The sequence below is a fragment of the Pristiophorus japonicus genome, chromosome 22 (assembly GCF_044704955.1).
Source record: "Pristiophorus japonicus isolate sPriJap1 chromosome 22, sPriJap1.hap1, whole genome shotgun sequence".
NCBI lineage: Eukaryota > Metazoa > Chordata > Chondrichthyes > Pristiophoridae > Pristiophorus > Pristiophorus japonicus.
The window spans coordinates 63,326,157-63,349,495 of NC_091998.1; the positions used below are offsets into that span (position 1 = coordinate 63,326,157).

At 49.8% G+C, this 23,339-nt stretch overlaps 1 protein-coding gene across 1 annotated transcript in view; it reads right to left on the bottom strand.

Moving 5' to 3' along the window:
• LOC139234651 (myoferlin-like) overlaps positions 1-23,339 on the bottom strand; it is a 183,475-nt gene that overhangs the window by 26,133 nt on the left and 134,003 nt on the right. Inside the window, exons 40-47 of the mRNA XM_070865333.1 lie at positions 23,171-23,299; positions 20,559-20,714; positions 16,414-16,505; positions 10,904-11,074; positions 9,249-9,397; positions 4,876-5,015; positions 2,594-2,682; positions 2,187-2,282 (exon numbers count right to left, since the gene is read on the bottom strand). Of these exons, the coding sequence (XP_070721434.1) occupies positions 2,187-2,282; positions 2,594-2,682; positions 4,876-5,015; positions 9,249-9,397; positions 10,904-11,074; positions 16,414-16,505; positions 20,559-20,714; positions 23,171-23,299 (1,022 nt within the window). The remainder of the gene's footprint in view (positions 1-2,186; positions 2,283-2,593; positions 2,683-4,875; positions 5,016-9,248; positions 9,398-10,903; positions 11,075-16,413; positions 16,506-20,558; positions 20,715-23,170; positions 23,300-23,339) is intronic.

Sequence of the window (23,339 nt, forward strand, 5' to 3'; positions counted from 1 at the left end):
GGGCCAGATCCATTCTCATCCCACTGAAATTGGCCTTCCTCCAATTAAGTATTTTTACTCTAGATTGCTCTCTGTCCTTTTCCATAGCTAATCTAAACCTTAAATTATGATCACTGTTCCCTAAATGTTCACCTACTGCTCCACTTGACCTACCGCATTCCCCAGCACCAGATCCAGCAATGCCTCCTCCCTCGTCAGGCTGGAAACGTACCGATCAAGTAAGTTCTCCTGAACGCACTTCAGAAATTCTTCCCCTTCTCTGCCCCTTACACTATTTCTATCCCAGTCTATATTAGCATGGTTGAAGTCCCCCATTATCGCTACTCTATAAGAACATAAGAAATAGGAGCAGGAGTAGGCCATACGGCCCCTCGAGCCTGCTCCGCCATTTAATACGATCATGGCTGATCTGATCATGGACTCAGCTCCACTTCCCTGCCCGCTCCCCATATCCCCTTATCGTTTAAGAAACTGTCTATTTCTGTCTTAAATTTATTCAATGTCCCAGCTTCCACAGCTCTCTGAGGCAGCGAATTCCACAGATTTACAACCCTCAGAGAGAAGAAATTCCTCCTCATCTCAGTTTATTCTGAGACTATGTCCCCGAGTGTTACTTTCCCCTATGAATGGAAATATCCTCTCTGCATGGCGGAGCAAGCTCGATGGGCCGAACGGCTGACTCCTGCTCCTATTTCTTATCTTCTGATGCTTTCACTGCCACAAGTGCGGGGCAGGCTTGATGGACCAGCTGGCCTTTTCCTGCCCGAATGCTCGAATGTATTTTCAGTGGGGTTATGTTCCACATCAGCCACGGATGCTCAGTCTTAGTTACACTACCGGGGACAGGTAACCGAGGTGAGTCAGGGCGCGTTTCCCCAACAGCTGCAAAGAGTAGAAGTTGCCCAGCCGATCTCTTTGGGCTGAATTACAGTCCCGCCAGAAAGAACTCTCGGCACTCTGCTGTTGGCTCGATGTGAAGCCGTCATCCAAAACCCCATAACAATGATAACACTGATAATGGTTCCATTTTGTTTGAGCAGGCAATTGGGCGTCGAGGGGCTCTCGGGAAAGTCTAGTCCCATATCCCCGAGCGTCATATTTCCTTAAGATAACACCAGGGGTTAGAAATCTAAAATTAGAATTGAAAACACAAAACGCTGGAAAGCCATCAGCCGCTGAGGAGAGTGAGGCAGAGTTAACTTTTCGACTCGGCCTCACTCTCCACAGCGGCTAATGGTTTCATCATAGGCAGTCCCTCGGAATCGAGGAAGACTTGCTTCCACTCTCAAAGTGAGTTCTCTGGTGGCTGAACAGTCCGATACGAGAGCCACAGACCCTGTTGCAGGTGGGACAGACATTCGTCGGGGGAAGGGGTGGGTGGGGCTGGTTTGCCGCGCGCTCCTTCCGCTGCCTGCGCCTGGCCTCTTCACGCTCCTTGCGTCGAAACTCAAAGAGCTCCACGCCCTCCCGGATGCACTTTCTCCACCTCGGGCGGTCTGCGGCCAGGGTCTCCCAGGTGTCAGTGATGATGTCGCACTTTACCAGCGAGGCTTTGAGGGTGTCCTTATAACGTTTCCGCTTAGGGAGTCTCGTATCTGGCATGCGTACTATGTGGCCTGCCCAGCGAAGCTGATCGAGTGTGGTCAGTGCTTCAATACTGGGGATGTTAGCTTGGTCGAGGACACTGATGTTGGTGCTCTTGTCCTCCCAGGGGATTTGCAGGATCTTGCAGAGACATTGTTGGTGATATATCTCCAGCGACTTGAGGTGCCTTCTGTACATCAGACCCATATAGGAGGGCGGGTATTACTGCAGCCCTGTAGACCATGAGTTTGGTGGTAGATTTGAGGGCCTGGTCTTCAAACACTCTTTTCCTCAGGTTTACTTCACCAGTAAACATATCAGCCACTCTGGACTCAGCATGTCCCACAAACAGCGTGAGGTGACTGGTCGGTGTTTGGCGAGAGCAGAATGTGGGCCAGGACACCAGGAGAATGCCCTGCTCTTCTCCGAACAGGCAGCGGGGCCCTTGGGTTTTCATCTGCTTTTCAATGGGCAGTGCCATGAACAATGCAGAGCTCCCAGTACCACACTGAAGTGCTGGTCTAGTTTACGTGCTCAAGAGCGCAGCACAGGATCTGATGCAGACGGTTACACAGGATTTATCTATTGGAGATTGTTCTTACCCGCGAAGATAAATGTCACTCATTTTCTCTCCCATTATCGTGGTTTCCTGCAGAATGACATCACTTGTGTTCCAGACTATACAACGCAGAACAAATCTGAAAAAAGCCACAGATTACTCACAAGTCAGACAAGAACGAGACTATGGGTCCGGGGCTAACAGCAACCCTTGTTCAACCCCCTCCCCCATGCCAGGTAGGTTATGGTCATTCGCGTGGGGGCCCCGACCTGCGAGAGACCAACAGCGGCTGGTCGGGGCCATAAAAGGAGCGGCGAGCAGCGGCCATGGACAGGGCCCGGGAATTATCCCGATTACACTGTGGTTCGGCACGGCTAACAGCCACCGTGAGTGTGGCACATTGCGTTCCCGCTCGTTTATCCTCACTCTGTATCTGCTCTCTGCACTCACCTCCGAGGGGTCCGGGGGGTGATGTCAAAGGATGGGCCGGGGGGACCCAGCTTTTTGGGAAAGATGTCGATCCACATCTGAAGCTTCCCCTGCACAAGAAACAAAGTGAAGTTAAACCTCAACAGCGGGTTAGTACAGGACCAAGCTCAGCCGCTGGAATGTACGCACCTGTGAGCACGCTCGCAGGTTTGTAGAGCCCGACTGCCTGCCTCTCTTCCGCGCTCACATCCGAGCCAGGGTGTCCCTGGAGATGGAGCACGCGGTGTCCACCGGTACGCTCGCGGCCTTCCGCGAGAGGTGGGCGCCGGAGGGACTGGAGTGCATCATCACCCCCGGCAACCAAATTTTCATTTGATTTTATATCTTTTAAAATTTAATTTGTTTTATTGCCGGGTTTTAGTGTCCCCCCACTCCCCTTTTATAGGGGGCACTTGTATATATTTATGGCTTTAGTGCCCCAAAAAACCCCACAAAACCCCCCCCCACAAAAAAACCGCCAAAAAAACAGAAAAAAAAGAGCACTTGAAAAGTGTTTGGAGTGTCCCCTTCTTTTAATCAGGGGGCACTTGAACTAACTGTTTAATTTGTCTTCAACTAAAAGAGTTGTAGAGCCCGACTGCCTGCCTCTCTTCCGTGGTTACGTCCGAGCCAGGGTGTCCCTAGAGATGGTGTCCACCGGTACGCTCGCGGCCTTCCGCAAGAGGTGGGCGCCGCAGGGACTGGAGTGCATCATCAACCCCGGCAACCACATTTTTATTTGATTTAAGGTTTCGTTAAAGTTTAAAATTGTTAATTTGTGGGTTCTAGTGCCCTTGTCAAAAGGGGGCATTTGATTTAAGTTTCAACAAAATAGTTGTAGAGCTGTTGAGCTGGGAGTGGCTTAGCCAGTCACGTGATGTTCACAAGACTCAATAAAACCCCAGCCAGTTGGGTTTGGGGGATCCACGATGGGGCAGGTGGTTGTGAGCCTGGTGGATGAACTGGTAATGTGTAGTGTGATTGTTAAACCTTTTGCTAATAAACCAACTAGTTCTTAATAGCAATGTGCTGCTGTGAATTCTTAAGCAAAGAAGCCATGAAGCAAATAAAATACAGCCGCAGACCCCCTTTCACAGTCGAATAGCAAGCTGACACTCGGTGTTGAGGCTCGCACATGGAGAACGGCCACGCTTGAGCGAGATAGCTGACACTTAGGAACTAGGGAAGGCAAAAAGACCAGGGCCCGTCTAATCCGCCTTCTATCATCCCGGGAATTGCGTGATGGAGCTGGTGGCTAAATATCACAATCGCTTGTGGAACCGCACTCGAGAGAGTCCGCAGCTTCAGGAGAGGAGAAGGGGATAAGGGCCACAAACTCGAGCACCAAGGGACACAGGCTCCGGCCTTGGGGAGGGGAAGTAAGGCAGACATTTCACTCGGGACGGTGAATGCGAGGAATGGACATCCTGGACAGGTGAAGAACCTGGAAAAATGTAAAAGGGCGGAATTGGCGAGATATTGGAAGGAGTGGGCGATGGAGAGGTTGGCTCCGTGGCATTCATGGGATTGGGACTACTGCTCAAGTATAGCACAACACCAACACGCACCGATTGAGCCAAAGGGGCTGTCTCCATCTTACATAGAATCTACTGCACAGAAACAGGCCATTCGGCCTAACCAGTCCATGCTCCACTCGAGCCTCCTCCCGTCTTCCCTCATTTCACCCTATCTGCATAACTCTCTCTTCCCTTCTCCCTCATATGCTTATCTAGCTTTCCCTTAACTGCATCTCTGCTATTCGCCTCAACCACTCCCTGTGGTAGCGAGTTCCACACTCTAACCAATCTCTAGGTAAAGAAGTTTCTCTTGAATTCCTGACTGGATTTATTAAGTGATTGTCTTGTATTTATGGTCCCTAGTTTTGGGCTCCCCACAAGTGAAAACATCTTCTCTACGTCTACCTCTTCATGGTTTTAAAGACCTCTATTTGGCCATCCTTCAGACTTCTCTTTTCTAGGCTAAAGTGCCCCGGCCTGTTCAGTCCTTCCCGATAGTTATAACCTCTCCGTTCTGGGATCATCCTTGTGAATCTTTTTTTGCACTTTCGTTTTGCAATACGGAGACCAGAAATGTTCACAGTGCTCCAAGTGTGGTCTGACCAAGGTTAGATACAAGTCGAACGTTGCAAGTCTTGTAATCGCGATGGAATTCTGTGACTCGCTACTTTCCTGAGTTTCTGAGGGAAGTACTGGGATGAGATGGTTAATGCGGCACAAACGGCAGCAAAGGCTGCTGGCGCGTACCTGCTCGATGCCCGGTTGAGTGTTGTTGAACAAGGTCCTGGTCTCCACGTGCTCGGGCACCAGGTTCTGCAGTCGGAGAATGTGAAGAGCAAGCCTCTCTTCCGGGGGACCTGGGAAGTGATAAGGAATCTTCTTTACCTCTGTACGGGAAGAAAGAAAGGAGGCTGGTTTAATCAGTCCCGGAGAAAGATACTCCCTGAAACACCTTGCATTTATATAGAGCCTTTAAAATGAGAGGGCTGTCTTCCGACGAGAGATTGTGTAGAATGGGCCTGTACTCTCTGGAGTTTAGAAGAATGAGAGGTGATCTCATTGAGCATGCAAGATTCTAAGGGTAGATGCTGAGAGGTTGTTTCCCCCCGGGCTGGAGTGTCTAGAACCAGGGGTCACAGTCTCAGGATGAGGGGTTGGCCATTTAGGACGGTGATGAGGAGAAATTTCTTCACTGGGAGGGTGGTGAATCTTTGGAAATCTCTGCCCCAGAGAGCTGTGGATGCTGAGTCTCTGAATATGTTCAAGGCTGAGATAGAAACTGTAGGGGGAATCGAGGGATATGGAGATCGGGCGGGAAAGTGTTGAGGTCGATGATCAGCCGTGATATCATTGAATGGCGGAGCAGGCTCGAGGGGCATACTCCTGCTCCTATTTCTTATGTTAACGTAGTAAACCATCCCAAGGGGCTTTATGGGTGGGTTACCAAACAAAATTTGACACCGAGCCAAATTAGGAGCTATTAGAGCAAGTGACCAAAATCCTCATGAGGCAGGTTTTAAGGAGCGGAGATGAAAGTAGAGACACGGGGCGGTTTAGGGAGGGAATGCCAGAGCCCAGGGCCCAGACCGCTGAATACTAAGTAGAACTTGGCTGAAAGTGACGGCTCTCTGCTGGCTGTACCAGTCCTGGGTTTGGGCAGACTTTCTCCCATTACTAGCGGGAAATGGGCCCATGGTACAATCTGTACTAAATCACCCAGCAAGTCCACCGGATGGCCATTCTAGCAACGATGGACAATGTCACACCGTACTTACAGTGGGGGTCATCTAAGTTGGTGGTTAAAAGCATTGTTGGGCCAGTGTGGAGGAAGCTTCACGCTGCATCTGACTCCTTCCACATCTGGCCTGAGAACGCTGGTTGCTGATAATGGGATTCCCCCAACAGTAGGCCCATTCCACAAGAGCAACTTCCCCTTCACCTTGATGGGTGCAACACTCACCAAAATAATAAAGAAGTGAAATGAGGTTTACATTCTTTCCAACTCGCTGAAAGTGATTTATCTTCCAAATGCACTGACCCAGTCACATTCTCCACTGCCAATGCACCTACACACACAGGATCAATAGATGGGAACGGCCATCAATCGCCTGCTGGGGGAAGTGGGTCAGGAGGCAATAATGCACGGAAAGGACTGAGGAGGAACCTGGAAGTGAGTGAGCAGTTTGTGCATTTACCAAAAGCACCTTGCGGGAGACGGCTCCATTGAAATGCTCCATTTGCACCTCCGAGGGAAATTGTAAACACGTGCTTTTGTGATTTCCCTAAAAACGGCCCACAATGGAAATCATCCCGCCTTGATCTTTTACATAAGAAATAGGAGCAGGAGTCAGCCATTCGGCCCCTCGAGCCTGCTCCGCCATTTAATACGATCGTGGCTGATCTGATCCTGGCCTCAACTCCACTTCCCTGCCCGTTCCCCATAACCCTTCACTCCCTTATCGTTCAAAAATCTGTCTATCTCCACCTTAAATATATTCAATGACCCAGCCTCCACAGCTCTCTGGGGTAGATAGTACACTGGCTCCCAGTTAAACAACGCCTCAATTTCAAAATTCTCATCCTTGTTTACAAATCACTCCTTGGCCTCGCCCCTCCCTATCTCTGTAATCTTTTACAGCCTCACAATCCCACAAGATGTCTGCACTCCTCAAATTCTGACCTCTTGAGCATCCCTGATTATAATCGCTCAACCATCGGTGGCCATGCCTTCTGTTGCCTGGGCCCTAAGCTCTGGAACTCCCTCCCTAAACCTCTCCGCCTCTCTACCTCTCTTTCCTCCTTTAAGTCGCTCCTTAAAACCTACCTCTTTAAACAAGCCTTTGATCACCTGCCTTAATTTCTTCTGTGGCTCGGTGTCAAATTTTTCTGTTTGTCTGCAACACTGTTGTGAAGCACCTTGAGACGTTTTACTATGCTAACGGCGCTACAAATAAAAGTGATTATTATTATTCTTGAGAATTTCAAATATTCACGGCCCTCTGAGTTAAAGAGTTGCACATTATGAAACATTTATCAAGTTATAAAACAGCCCCAGCTGGAGTATTGTGTTCAATTCTGGGCACCATACTTTAGTAACGTTGTCAAGGCCTTGGAGAGAGTGCAGAGAAGATTTACTGGAGTGGTACCAGGGGTGAACGAGCGCAGGCAGAAGGATCGTGGTACAAGGAATGAGGGTCTTCACTTATGTGGAGAGATTGGAGAAGCTGGGGTTGTTAGAGCAGAGAAGGTTAAGGGGCGGTTTGCTAGAGGCGTTCAAATTAATTAAGGGTTTTGATAGAGTAAATAAGGAGAAAATATGGGGAAGTAGAGTTGAGGCCAAGATCAGATCAGCCATGATCTTATTGAATGGCGGAGCAGGCTCGAGGGGCCGAATGGCCGACTCCTATTTCTTACGTTTGTTAAACTGTTTCCAGTCGTAGAAGGGTCGGTAACCAGAGGACAAAGAGTTACGATCATTTGGCAACAGAAGCAGAGGGGAGAAGAGGAGAATTTCTTTTAGGCAGCGAGTTGTTGTGATCTGATCGTCTGATTCGATAGTAACTTTCAAAAGAGAATTGGATAAATACCTCAAGAAAAAAAATTGCAGGGATATGGGGAAAGAGCGGGGGAGTGGGACTAATTGGATTGCTCTTTCAAAGAGCCGGCACAGGCTCAATGACCTCCTTTATTGCTGTATCATTCTATGAGGTTCAAGTATGAAATACCCAGGGGCAGCATGGGTCAGCCCACACTGCGATATGTGAGCGCACTAGGTCCGTGCAGCAGAGCTGGTCTCCAGTCGTCCTGGTTAACCCTTGCCACTGGACCAAGGCCTAGCTCTGTCGAGCCCGTGTGGTGGCTGGTGTGCAACGGTCACCACACGTTAAAAAAATCCATGCACAGGCATCTTCCACCCTTCAGGATGTAGTTCGGGATCTGGACTATTAGGTCCTTCATTGAACTCATCCCTTTTGGCGTGGAAGCAAATCATCCTCGCTTCGAAGGGCTGCCAATGATGATGACCCAGACACAGCCCGATATTTTGATACAGTATTGGTATCCGGCCTACATCCCGCTCAAACCATTCAGTTTGGAATCACCACAGGTCCTGAACTCTCTCGTATAATCAGCCCTGAGGTACTCCTTGTGAGAGTGTGGTTAGGAATGAATTAATTTGTGTAGGAATGTAGTAATGAATGAATGTTTATGTGTAGAAACCTGTTCATGAATTAATGTTTAGGGATGTATGTGTAAAGATAGACGAGCTTTATTGAAATGGGTGGGTTGTTTAATGTGGGCTTGCGAACTGTGGCCCTTGTCTGGGGAAAGAGTTCCTGCTGGTGGGATGGTTTGAACAAAGGAGACGAGTTTGCCTTTAAAATTCCCGCTGGGAGGACATCATTGGACGAGGCCTGATGCAGGAGCTAGGAGAACCAATCAGAGGGTGAGTATGCAGCTTGGGAACCAATCACCGGGCTCGGCGGCATTGTGCACGAGGGACCAGGCATTGGAGATTGAACTAAACAAACCGTCATCATCATAGGCAGTCCCTCGAAATCGAGGAAGACTTGCTTCCACTCCAAAAGTGAGTTCTCAGGTGACTGAACAGACCAATACGGGAATTACAGTCTCTGTCACAGGTGGGACAGAGAGTGGTTGAGGGAAAGGGAGGGTGGGACAGGTTTGCCGCACACTCCTTCCGCTGCCTGCACTTGATTCCTGCACGCTCTCGGCGACGAGACTCGAGGTGCTCAGCGCCCTCCCGGATACTCTTCCTCCACTTAGGGCAGTCTTTGGCCAGGGATTGGCCACGTGAGAAAAGGCACGGCAGAGAAAGGACAAGTGAGATACCAGGAGCTGGAAAGAACCAGGGACACCCAAGCTGAGTCAGCGTGCTCCTCCGTCCAGGGTTAAAACTGGGAAGCAACGCCCGCCTAAAACCTGCTCATTACTGCATCAATTAGTTGCAATATATGGATTTGCATGTTTAATAAACTTTCCCGACTTGTCATAAATCACTGATCTTGTCGTCCATTTAAGCCGGTCTAAAAGAACCCAAACTCGCTCCCACCCCGACAAACGCATTTCCTCCTCCCACTCTCCACGGACTGGCTCCTTACCGAAGTCGCCCAGCGAGAACTCTCTCTCGCCGATGGTGATTTTTTCCTCGTTGCCGTGAATGATGGGTGGGGCGTAGTTCTTCATGTTGCACAGGTTACCCAGCAGCTCTATCGGTGTCAGCTGATCTCGCCATTGAGTGGAGCCCCCTCTGGAAAAAAAACAGCACCAAATGCTATCCCTTTCTTAACTTTTCGTATTAAGATTTTTTTTTTCACATTCCTTCTTTCCACTGAGAACGATAAGGGAGTCAAAGGTTATGGGGAGTGGGCGGGGAAGTGGAGTTGAGGCCAAGATCAGATCAGATCAGATCAGCCATGATCTTATTGAATGGCGGAGCAGGCTCGAGGGGCCGAATGGCCGACTCCTGCTCCTATTTCTTATGTTCTTAACCAGAATTTGCAGCATGTAATGAAGAGGGAGATCAGACCGCTGGCTACCCAATATTTGCAGCCTTCAAGACCCGGTCACGGACTCTCCCTTGATTTCCTGTCAGGTGGTTCCCAGCATCTGCTTCAGATGAGAGGCCCAGCTTGCACATGCTGTCGAAAAGTCCGATAGTTCTCTCCATCACACCTGTGATCCCCCACACCTCCCATCTGATACCCTGTAGCAAGAAAACATACTAAAAAAATACATTTATAGAGCAGCTTTTACAACTTCAGACCACCCAGGGTGCTTTACAGCCAATGACGTACTTTTCAAGTGTAGTCACTGATGTAATGTAGCAAAGGCAGCAGCCAATTTGCGCACAGCAAGCTCCCACAAACGGCAATTAAATAATTGACCGTGTTATCTGTTTTAGTAATGTTGGTTGAGGGTTAGATATTGGCCAGTACTGCCCCTCTGACAGTGCAGTGCTCCCTCAGTACTGCCCCTCCGACAGTGCGGCGCTCCCTCAGTACTGCCCCTCCATCGGGGGCAGAGTCTAGAGCGCGCAGGTGCAGTCGACACTCAAATAAACTAATGCAAATAATCATTGGTCCATTCAGTCTGCCCCACACTCAGGATGCCTGGAACATCGGAGTTAGACACCCTCCCTCTTACCCCCCACTCCCGACACCCTCCTTTTCCCTACCCCCCCCTCCACCCTCCTCTTCCCCCCCACCCCTAACACCCTCCTCTTCCCCCCCACCCCTAACACTCTCCTCTTCCCCCCCACCCCCAACACTCTCCCCTTCCCCCCCCATCTCCTAACACTCTCCTTTTCCCTCACTACTACCCTCGTTTTCCCCCCATCCCCCAACCACCTTCCTCTACTCCCCCTTGCTGCCCCCCAACCCCCCCCCCCTCCTGTGACTAGACAACCTACTCTTGTCCACCCTCCCCTCCCCTCACCTTCCATTAACCTCCCTTCCCACAACAAGACAATCTCTTCCTCGTCCATGTATTCCATCACTCCATGATCGGTGACCACGCCTTTAACTGCGGAGGTCCCTCTCTAAACCTCTCCACATCTCTCTCCTCAAAACCGACCTCTTTATCCAACCTTTTAGTCAGCTCTCCTAATATCTCCTTTCGTGGCTCGGTGTCAAAGGTTTGTCTGATTACGCTCCTGTGAAGCGCCTCGGGATGATTTTACTACGTTAAAGGCGCTATATAAATGCAGTATGGGCCACGTCACTCGCCTGAGGTTTCACGGTTTGGAATAACTCACGTGCAGTATGTTCGGGGCAGGCCGCACTGTGCTCCGAAACGCGTCAGGTACCGGTTTTCCAAGTCAATAACTGTCTCTCCAATTATGTCATCCTGGCTGACGAAATCATAGTCATACACGGAAACTTTGAGATCTTTATTTAGTGGAATGGTGGCATAAAGTTGATATATTCTGTGGAAAGAACTTTCACCGTTAGAAACCATTTTTCTTTTTGAATCAGTCCTCTCTTGAAGGTTAGAGTTTCACAGACACCAGCGGCCTTTCCCTGTATCCGCTAATGGGTCAGTCTCCATCGCAGAACTCAGGCAGTGAGTGCTGGCAGGCATTTTCACCATGCAGGTCATCACAGTTGAGCTTGATTCTGCATGTTGATAACCGTGCGCATACACAGACAGACAGACATGTGCGCGCTCAGGCAGACACACACACAGGCAGACACACACACAGGCGGGCAGACACACACACACAGGCGGGCAGACACACACACAGGCGGGCAGACACACACACAGGCGGGCAGACACACAGGCAGACACACACACACACACACACACAGGCGAGCACACACAGGTGGGCGCACACACACAGGCGAACACACACACACACAGGCGAGCACACACAGGCGGGCACACACACACACAGGCGGACACACACACACACAGGCGAGCACACACACACAGGCGAGCACACACACAGGCGGGCACACACACACATAGGCAGACACGCACACAGGCAGACACGCACACAGGCAGGCGGGCACACAGGTGGGCGGGCACACAGGTGGGCGGGCACACAGGTGGGCGGGCACACAGGTGGGCGGGCACACACACACACAGGCGGGAACACACACACACAGGCGGGCACACACACACACAGGCGGGCACACACACAAACACAGGCGGGCACGAAACTGGTAGAATCGAGGCCTACAAAGGAGCAGCGTGCGGCCCGACCCGGATTTGGCACGGCGGCCCCGACCTGCAAGGACCATCAGTAGGTCGGGGCCTTCAAAGAAGCATACCACTTCAAGGTACAGTGTGTGTTGGAGAGTGACGGCTGTGCAGAGGGCGACTGGGATTGGATGTCACCAAGGTCCAGGTCTGTGATTGGAGCGTGGGCAGGTACAGCAGGAGCGGCGAGGTCGGGGCGAAGGAGAGGCGCGAGTTCGGGGGCCCAGAAGAGCCGAGGGCCCAGGGGCAGCACGGGCCCAGCCCACACTGCGATATGTGTGTGCACTAGGTCCGTGCAGCAGAGCAGGTCTCCAGTCGTCCTGGTTAACCCTTGCCACTGGACCAAGACCTCGCTCTGTCAAGCCCGTGTGGTGGCTGGTGTGCAACGGTCACCCCACGTTAAATAAATCCACGCACAGGCATCTTCCACCCTTCAACATGTAGTTCGGGATCTCGAAGATTAGGTCCTTCATTGAAACACCTGTGAACTCATCCCTTTATGGCGTGGAAGCAAGTCATCCTCGCTTCGAGGGACCGCCTATGATGATGATGGTGAGCTGGGATTAACCCTCTCAGCTCTGAGGAGTGCAGTGTATGGGGGGGGGGGTGAGCCTTAAAGCAGAATCTCGGCAGCACTGCAAATAACCGCACCCACCGGTGCCTTGACCAGCAGCTGGTTTCTGCCGATCAGCCAGCTCTCACCAGTGGCCCCAAGCCTCACAGCCCGGAGGCACTGCCTCGGGAGACGGGCCCAAACCAGGAGCACCGGCCAAACACTTGGCCGTGAACCAGCCCGGTCATCACTGCTGAGCGGATGGATGGGAATTCATCGCTATAGTTACGAGGAGAGGCTGCAGATGCTGGGGGCTGCTCATGGCGGAGTAGAGGAGGCTCAGGGCTGATGGAATAACCCAAGATCCTGAAGGGTGCAGACAAGGGCGATGACATTGGGGTGAAATCGGTCGTGGGTTGTAGTGAACGGGAGGGCCCACCGCAAACCTCGCCCTATTTATATTTCTACTGACGTGCGTGGAAGGGAAAATTGATTGAGCTGTCGATTGTCTAGTGCCCGTTTCCCGCAACCTCCCGAGAACCATATGTTTAACAGTGGCGGGGTAGTTTTGACTGTGTGTGATAGTGTAGAATGGGTGATAGCGAATCACCTGCCTCTTTTACACCTCTCCCCAATTTTATTTCCCTTGAAGTTAACAGTGGAAATTAAAACCGGGAGAGATGTGAAAGGGGCTGGTGATTCCTTTAAATAGAAACATAGAAAATAGGTGCAGGAAGAGGCCATTCGGCCCTTCGAGCCTGCATCACCATTCAATATGATTGAAGGCCGATAAATCGCCAGGGCCTGATAGTCTGCATCCCAGAGTACATAGGGAAGTGGCCCTAGAAATAGTGGATGCATTGGTGGTCATTTTCCAACATTCTATAGACTCTGGATCAGTTCCTATGGATTGGAGGGTAGCCAATGTAACCCCACTTTTTAAAAAAGGAGGGAAGAGAGAAAACGCTAATCTCTTCTGTGGGACCTTGTTAAAAAGCCTTTTGAAAGTCCAAATACACCACATCCACTGGTTCGCCCTTGTCCACTCTATTACACGATCGCACAGGGTCACAATCTACCCCCATAGATTCAGGAAAGACTGAATCGGCTGGGGCTCTTCACTCTAGAAACGAGAAGGCTGAGGGTGGGTGGGGAGTGACCTGATGAAGGCTTTTAAAAGTATGAAAGAGTATGATAGGGTCGATGTAGAGATGTTCCAACTTGTGGGGGAGACCAGAACGATGGGACATAAATATAAGACAGTCACTAATAAATCCAATGGGGAATTCAGGAGAAACCGCTTTACCCAGAGAGCAGTGAGAACGTGGAACTCGCTGTCACAGGGAGGGATTGAGGCGAATAGTATCCAAGGTCCAAGTCAGCATGGATTTGTGAAAGGGAAATCATGCTGGACAAATCTTCTGGAATTTTTTGAGGATGTTTTCAGTAGAGTGGACAAGGGAGAACCAGTTGATGTGGTATATTTGGATTTTCAGAAGGCTTTCGACAAGGTCCCACACAAGAGATTAATGTGCAAAGTTAAAGCACATGGGATTGGGGTAGTGTGCTGACATGGATTGAGAACTGGTTGTCAGACAGGAAGCAAAGAGTAGGAGTAAACGGGTACTTTTCAGAATGGCAGGCAGTGACTAGTGGGGTACCGCAAGGTTCTGTGCTGGGGCCCCAGCTGTTTACATTGTACATTAATGATTTAGATGAGGGGATTAATAGTATATCCAAATTTGCGGATGACACTAAGTTGGGTGGCAGTGTGAGCTGCGAGGAGGCTGCAGAGTGACTTGGATAGGTTAGGTGAGTGGGCAAATGCACGGCAGATGAAGTATAATGTGGATAAATGTAAGGTTATCCACTTTGGTGGTAAAAACAGAGAGACAGACTATTATCTGAATGGTGACAGATTAGGAAAAGGGGAGGTGCAACGAGACCTGGGTGTCATGGTACATCAGTCATTGAAGGTTGGCATGCAGGTACAGCAGGCGGTTAAGAAAGCAAATGGCATGTTGGCCTTCATAGCGAGGGGATTTGAGTACAGGGGCAGGGAGGTGTTGCTACAGTTGTACAGGGCCTTGGTGAGGCCACACCTGGAGTATTATGTACAGTTTTGGTCACCTAACTTGAGGAAGGACATTCTTGCTATTGAGGGTGTGCAGCGAAGGTTCACCAGACTGATTCCCGGGATGGCGGGACTGAACTATCAAGAAAGACTGGATCAACTGGGCTTGTATTCACTGGAGTTCAGAAGAATGAGAGGGGACCTCATAGAAACGTTTAAAATTCTGATGGGTTCAGACAGGTTAGATGCAGGAAGAATGTTCCCAATGTTGGGGAAGTCCAGAACCAGGGGTCACAGTCTAAGGATAAGGGGTAAGCCATTTAGGACCGAGATGAGGAGAAACTTCTTCACCCAGAGAGTGGTGAACCTGTGGAATTCTCTACCACAGAAAGTAGTTGAGGCCAATTCACTAAATATATTCAAAAAGGAGTTAGATGTAGGCCTTACTACTAGGGGAATCAAGTGGTATGGCGAGAAAGCAGGAATGGGGTACTGAAGTTGCATGTTCAGCCATGAACTCATTGAATGGCGGTGCAGGCTTGAAGGGCCGAATGGCCTAGTCCTGCACCTATTTTCTATGTTTCTATGTATCGAGGCATTTAAGGAGGGGCTGGATAAACACATGACGGGGAAAGGAATGGAAGGATATGGTGATGGGGTGAGATGGAGAGGGGTGGGAGGAGGCTCGATGGGCACAGAGCGGTGGGGTCAAATGGCTTGTTTCTGTGCCGTACATTCCATGTCATTCTAGAGGACACAGCCTTAAAATTAGTGGAGCGAGGGTAAAAATGTTGCGTAGATTCCATTATTTTATGCAAAAGGCGTTGAGTGAGGGAAATGGACAGTGGGGCAAGCAGTGGGGGTGGGGCTGACCTTACAGCAAATTCAAGAGTTGGATTAGTTCCTGGAGAGAGGACTAGTAGAGGGCTCGAGAGGTATAGAATCACAGAATTTTACAGTACAGGCCATTCGGCCCATCGTGTCTGTGCCGGCTCTTGGAAAGAACTATCCAATTAGTCCCACTCCCCCCTACCCTTTCCCCATAGCCCTGAAATTTATTTCCCTTTCAGGTATTTACCCAATTCCCCTTTGAAAGTTACTATTGAATCTGCTTCCACCGCCCTTTCAGGCGCGTTCTCGATCATAATAATTCACTATATAACAAATAAATCTCACCTCTCCCCCACCCCGGTCCTTTTGCCAATTGCCTTAAATCTGTGTCCTTCGGTTACAATTTCAGATAACATATTGCACGATATGATATTTCCCTGTTGACTGTGTTGGTCTTTTCTGGGTCCTATACATTCCTGACTGAGACTCATTGACCGGAGTCACAGACTACGCCTTTCACCTGCTCCGGATATCCCAAATTACTTTACAGTCCATGAAGCACTTCTGAAGAGCAGTCACTGCGGTAATGCAGGAAACTCGGCAACCATTTTGTGCACAATGACCATATCATCTGTTTGAGTGATGTTGGTCGAGGGATAAATATTGGCCAGGACACCGTGCTCTTCTTCGAATAGTGCCATGGGCGCCGGTGCCTCAGTTTAATGTCTCATCTTGAGACGTCCGGTGGTCGTGGAAGGCGCTATATAAATGCAAGTCTGTCTTTCTTTCTTTCATCTGAAAGACGGCTCCTCCGACAGTGCAGCACTCCCTCAGTCCTACACTGGGAGTGTCAGCCGAGATCTTGTGCTCTAATCTCTCTGGAGTGGGACTTGAACCCACAACCTTCTGACTAAGGGGAGAGAGCCATGACTGACAACTCAAGAAGGATGGTACTTTAGGAGAGGCACCAGAAGAGGCACAATGCCTGCGAGCTCTCTCAAGACGGGGCGTACAATTGGAGGAGAAATGGTAAATAACAGAGAGAGAGCATCATTGCACTGTTTTACAGTTTGGGTTTTCGATTTAAGTTCAAGAAGCAACTTACCTGCCGAACACTGGGTTGAGGGTATTGGGAATGTAATTGTCTCGATCATTGATCAACTCCTTGCCGAGCGAGATTCGAATGTAGGCATCACACTATCGAAAGAAGAGTCAGTCAATGAACTAGTAATATATAAGAATATAAGAAATAGGAGCAGGAGTAGGCCATACGGCCCCTTGAGCCTGCTCCGCCATTTAATATGATCATGGCTGATCCGATCATGGACTCGGGTCCACTTCCCGGCCCGCTCCCCATAACCCCTTATCGTTTAAGAAACTGTCTATTTCTGTCTTAAATTTATTCAATGTCCCAGCTTCCACAGCTCTCTGAGGCAGCAAATTCCACAGATTTACAACCCTCAGAGAAGAAATTTCTCCTCATCTCAGTTTTAAATGGGCGGCCCCTTATTCTAAGATGTTTGACGACAGTTTCTTGCTGAGATCTGCCTCATTCTTTGAAGCTCACTCCATCAGCGACCACAAACAGAATATGCCATCAATCCAACTCCGAGTGATCTTGTGGCCACACGTCCTAAATCAACACTAACTGGCTCCTCTCCTCAACAATGTGCAATTATATAGCGCCTTTAACGTAGGAAAATGACCCACAGTGCTTCACAGGAACGGCATCAAAAAACAGCTTGACACTGACCAAAAAAGGAGATATTAGGACAGATGACCAAAAACTTGGTCAAAGAGGTAAGTTTTAAAGAAAGAAAGATTTGCATTTATATAGCGCCTTTCATGACCACTGGGTGTCCCAAAGCGCTTTACAGCCACTGAAGTACTTTTGGAGTGTAGTCACTGTTGTAATGTGGGAAACGTGGCAGCCAATTTGCGCACAGCAAGCTCCCACAAACAGCAATGTGATAATGAGCAGATAATCTGTTTGTTGTTATGTTGATTGAGGGATAAATATTGGCCCCAGAACACCGGGGATAACTCCCCTGCTCTTCTTCGAAATAGTGTCATGAGATCTTTTATGTCCACCTGAGAGAGCAGAGGGGACCTCAGATTAACGTCTCAACAGTAGTGTCATAAAGAAAGATACAGAGATAAAGAGGTTTAGGGAAGGTGTTCCAGAATGAGACAGCTGAAGGCTGTTTGGGGCGATGGAATGGGCAAGAGGCCAGAATGGAGGAAGGTAGGTATCGTGGAGGGTTACCTTGTGAGGCCTAGGGTAGCGAGTTTAGGTAATGTACAAAGTGCCACACTGGTCCACTCTTCCGAGCCTGGGTAGAGGGTGATGATATCAGCCGAGCGGAACAGAAGACACCTTCATTTTGACCCAGGACATACCTGCCCCAGGAGTGCCTGATGCTGACACTGGATCCCTGAAATGGAAAGGGTCCCATTCCCCATCTGCGACATCCTTCACCTTGATGAGCACATAAGAACATAATAGGTGCAGGAGTAGGCCATTTGGCCCCTCGAGCCTGCTCCGCCATTCAATAAGATCATGGCTGATCTGATCTTGGCCTCAACTCCACTTCCCCGCCCGCTCCCCATAACCCTTGACTCCCTTATCATTCAAAAATCTGTCTATCTCCACCTTAAATATATTCAATGACCCAGCCTCCACAGCCCTCTGGGGCAGAGAATTCCAAAATTCACGATCTCGGAGAAGAAATTCCTCCTCATCTCCATTTTTAATGGGCGGCCCATTATTCTGAAACTGTGCCCCCTAGTTCTAGATTCCCCCACGAGGGGAAACATCCTCTCTGCATCTACCCTGTTGAGCCCCCTCAGAATCTTCATTTCAATAAGATTACCTCTCATTCTTCTAAACTCCAATGAGTACAGGCCTAACCAACTCAACCTTTCTTCATATGACAACTCCTTTCATCTCAGGAATCAACCTCGTGAACCTTCTCTGAACTGCCTCCAATGCAAGTTTATCTCTCCCTAAATATGGAGACCAAAACTGTACGCAGTACTCTAGGTGTGGTCTCACCAATGCCCTGTACAGTTGTAGCAGGACTTCATTACTTTTACACTCCATCTCCCTTTGCAATAAAGGCCAAAGATCACAGAGAAATAGTGCTGAGATCAAGGGGTCAATATTTTACGCTCCACCCCATGGGGAGCATTAATGGGCAGCGTGTAAAACTGGCGTTACACTCGAGTCCGTGGGTTTCAGGCGGGCGAGTTAGGGTCAAATTAACCCCCCACAAATATCTGTAATTTTCCGGATTACTGGGCAGTGTGAAACTTGGGGCGGGGTGAAGGCTGCACCAAGAAGGGGGATTCTGAGCAGGTTTTTGACGGTGGGATGGGCACTGGACAAGGACACAGTCGCTGAACAAACAGCGACCAAAGATGACAGGAAGAGGATGGGGACAAGGAATAACAGCATCTCACAAAGCAGAGGAAGTCCGTGGGGCTTGTAAAGTTATGACAAAAGATATCAAACCAAAGTCAGAAGAAACTTCTTTGCTCAGAGTGATTAGAAAGTGGGACGTTTTTTATTCATTCGCAGGATAGGTGTGTTGCTGGCATGGACGGCGTTTATTGCCCATCCCTAATCGCCCCTCGAGAAGGTGGTGGTGAGCCGCCTTCTTGAACCGCTGCAGTCCGTGTGGTGAAGGTGCTCCCACAGTGCTGTTAGGGAGGGAGTTCCAGGATTGTGACCCAGCGACGATGAAGGAACGGCCGATATATTTCCAAGTCAGGATGGTGTGTGACTGGGAGGGGAACGTGGAGGTGGTGGTGTTCCCATTCGCCTGCTGCCCTTGTCCTTCTAGGTGGTAGAGGTCGCGGGTTTGGGAGGTGCTGCTGAAGAAGCCTTGGCGAGTTGCTGCAGTGCATCTTGTAGATGGTGCACACTGCAGCCACGGTGCGCCGGTGGTGGAGGGAGTGAATGTTGAAGGTGGTGGATGGGGAGCCGATCAAGCGGCTGCTTTGTCCTGGATGGTGTCGAGCTTCTTGAGTGTTGTTGGAGCTGCACTCATCCAGGCAAGTGGAGAGTGTTCCATCACACTCCTGACTTGTGCCTTGTAGATGGTGGAAAGGCTTTGGGGAGTCAGGAGGTGAGTCACTCACCGCAGAATACCCAGCCTCTGACCTGCTCTTGTTGTCACAGTATTTATGTGGCTGGTCCAGTTAATTTTCTGGTCAATGGTGACCCCCAGGATGTTGATGGTGGGGGATTCGGCGATGGTAATGCTGTTGAATGTCAAGGGGCGGTGGTTAGACTCTCGCTTGTTGGAGATGGTCATTGCCTGGCACTTGTGAATCTTTGGACTTCTCTACTCCGGAGGACTGTTCAATCACTGAGTATACCCAAGACAGAGATCGACAGCTTTTTGGATACGAAGGGAACCCAAGGGTATGGGGATTGGGCAAGGAGGTGGAGTTGAGGTAGAAGATCAGCCATGATCTCATTGAATGGCGGAGCAGGCTCAAGGGATGAATGGCCTACTCCTGCTCCTATTTCTTATGTTCTTGTATGGCGAGAATGTTACTTGCCACTTATCGGGCCAAGCCTGAATGTTGTCCAGGTTTTGCTGCATGTGGGCATGGACTGCTTCATTATCTGAGGAGTTGCAAATGGAACTGAACACTGTGTAATCATCAGCGAACATCCCCACTTCTGACCTTATGACGGAGCGAAGGTCAATGATGAAGCAGCTGAAGATGGTTGGGCCTAGGACACTGCCCTTGCTACCACAGTCGAATAACTGAGATGCTTTTAATGGAAAGCTAGATAAACACATGCGGGAGAAAGGAATAGAAGGATATACTGATAGGATTAGAGAGCCTGTGGGGAGCATAAACATCGACCGGTTAGGCCGCATGAGAATCATACGGCACAGAAAGAGGCCGTTCAGCCCAAAGTGCCTGTGGCAGCTCATTGAAACAGCTCTCCAATTAGTCCCACTCCCCCCTGCTCTCCCCATAGCCCTGTAAATTTCTCTCATCCAAGCGCATATTAAATTCTCTTTTGAAAGTTACTATTGAATCTGCTTCCATCGCCTTTTCAGGCCGTGCATTCCAGATCACAAGCCTTCGCTGTGTAAAAAAGCTCCATGCAAAACGGCAGCCGGTATTTCCTCCTTCAGAGGCGGATTGACCTGTCGTAAACCTCTCGCATTGGATACTTTTTTCGCTCCGCGCAGAAGATTTTTCCCATTCCCAGCAAACACCTACCTTCCCAACGCGATCCTTCGGCGACAGCGTGAGTGCTCGGATGATGTAAACTCTCACCAAGCAGATCTGCAGCTCGCTGGAGGGCAGCTGGCGAAACTGAGGTGGGGGGAGAGGCTTGGTCGGGTCTTCTGGCAGGGGGTAGATGCGGAATGTACCCTGAAAAGATAACAGAGGAAAATAAAACGGCAATCCAGAATGGCGCAAGACTCACGAGGACAGCGAGGGACGAGAGAAGAACGTCAGCTCATCAAGCACATCGTCCCAGTACCCCAACACTCCCAGCCTAGCTTCCAATGACATCGTCCCAGTACCCCAACACTCCCAGCCTAGCTTCCAATGACATCGTCCCAGTACCCCAACACTCCCAGCCTAGCTTCCAATGACATCGTCCCAGTACCCCAACACTCCCAGCCTAGCTTCCAATGACATCGTCCCAGTACCCCAACACTCCCAGCCTAGCTTCCAATGACATCGTCCCAGTACCCCAACACTCCCAGCCTAGCTTCCAATGACATCGTCCCAGTAGCCCCAACACTCCCAGCCTAGCTTCCAATGACATTTTGAAACCCTTCCCTCCCCCCGCATGACTTTTCCTTATTCCCTGCTTTGCAGATTATTCCAAACTTAATACGGCACAGCAGGAGGCCATTCGGCCCATCGAGTCCGCGCCGGCTCTATCGAAGAGCGATCCCGTTAGTCCCACTCCCCCCGCTCTTTCCCCATAACCCGGCAATGTTTTCTCCCTCAAGTATTTATCCAAGTGCCCTTTGAAGGCTACTACTGACTCTGTATCCACTGCCCTCTGAGGCAGCGCGTTCCAAATCCTAACCACTCGCTGTGTAAAAAAGATTTTCCTTGTGTCGCCTCTATTTTTTTTTGCCAATCGCCTTAAATCTGTGCCCTCTGGTTATCGACCCTTCAGCCATTGGAAACAGTAGTTGCTCTATCAAAGCCCTTTGTGATTTTAAATACCTCCATCAAATCTCCTCCTCGCCTTCTCTGCTCCAAGGGAAACAACCACAGCTTCTCCAGTCTATCCACCTAACTGTTACTACAGTTATACAGGGCCTTGGTGAGCCGTTTTGGTCTCCTTACCTAAGAAAGGATATACAGGCAACTCTCGATTATCCGGGTCCCTCGAGGATTGGGCGATGCCGGGTAAACGATTTCTCCGTTCGAGCGAGTTGACATTACAGTTAATGCTTACAGTACTGCAGGTGTGCTGTAACCAATAGCTGTAGCGTACCTTCTATTTCTTGAATTCCAGTCCTCTAGATCTAAAGACCAGGCTCAACAGAGGCAGTGGACCTGTGTGCGAGCAGCAGCAGGAGCTGAGGCAAGGCAGAGCGCTTAAAAGCAAGGCTCAACACGCAACATTCGAAAGGACCATCAGAGTTTCAAAGTGACGTCACACACACAGAATTTTAAATGCCATTACAACGGTTTCCCGTTGCATCCGTGTGCAAATAATCGAGAGTTGCCTGTACCTGCTATAGAAGGAGTGCAGCGAAGGTCACCAGACTGATTCCTGAGATGACAGGACTGTCGTATGAGGAGAGATTGGGTCGACTGGGCCTGTATTCACTAGAGTTTAGAAGAATGAGAGGAGATCTCATTAAAAGATATAAAATTCTGTCGGGGTTGGACAGACTGGATGCGGGGAGGATGTTTCCCCCGGGGCTGGGAAGTCTAGAACAAGGGGTCACAGTCTCAGGATACGGGGTAGGAAATTTAGGACCGAGATGAGGAGAAATGTTTTCACTCAGAGGGTGGTGAACCTGTGGAATTCTCTACCACAGAAGGCTGTGGAGGCCAAGCCAATGAATATATTTAAAAGGGAGATAGATAGATTTCTAGACACAAAAGGCATCAAGGGGTATGGGGAAAAAGCGGGAATCTGGTGTTGAGATAGAGGATCAGCCATGATCATATTGAATGGCGTTGCAGGCTCGAAGGGCCGAATGGCCTACTACTGCTCCTATTTTCTATGTTTCTATGTTAGCTCTGGAACCATGCTAGTAAATCTCTTCTGTACGCTCTTCAAAGCCTTCACATCCTTCCTAAAGTGCGGTGCCCAGAATTGAGAGGCCGCTGCTGGGATTGGCTAACGGTGCACGGACCAGGGATTGGTTGTGGCTCAGTCCCCTTCTAGTTATTCTATCGGGGAGGCTCGTGTATCTCCTGATGTCCGCTGTGGCTCAGTGGGTAGCACTCTCACCTCCGAGTCACAAGGCCATGGGTTCAAGGCCTACTCTTCAGCCTATAATCTGGGCTGAAGCATACTGTAGGCCTAAGCACCCACCTGCATTTATATAGCACCTTGAGCTTGGTAAAATGTCCCAAGGCGCTTCACAGGAACCCCAACAGACAAAAAGTGACACAGGGCCACATCAAGCGATATTAAGACAGGTTCAGGAGCGGAATTTTAAAAAGAGGAAAGAGAGGTGGAGAGGTTTGGGGAGGGAATGATAGAGCTTAGGGCCCAGGCAGCTGAAGGCACGGCCGCCAATGGTGGAGTGATGGAAATTGGACGAAAACACATCCAGAATGGCTGATTCAGAGAGACGGAAATTCCCTGGAACTGGCGATGGGTTAAACCTTTTGTCGATTACCTTAAACTCGCCCACAACCATCGGATCCTCACTGTCCCCGGACACTCTCCCCCGGTACAGTTTGAAAGTGCTGCAGAAGTCCTGAAGCCCCTTGAACTGAGGCATATCTTCCAGCGAGCTTGGATACACCTGCACGAGAAAGAGAGGGAAAATCACTGCCCGCATCTCG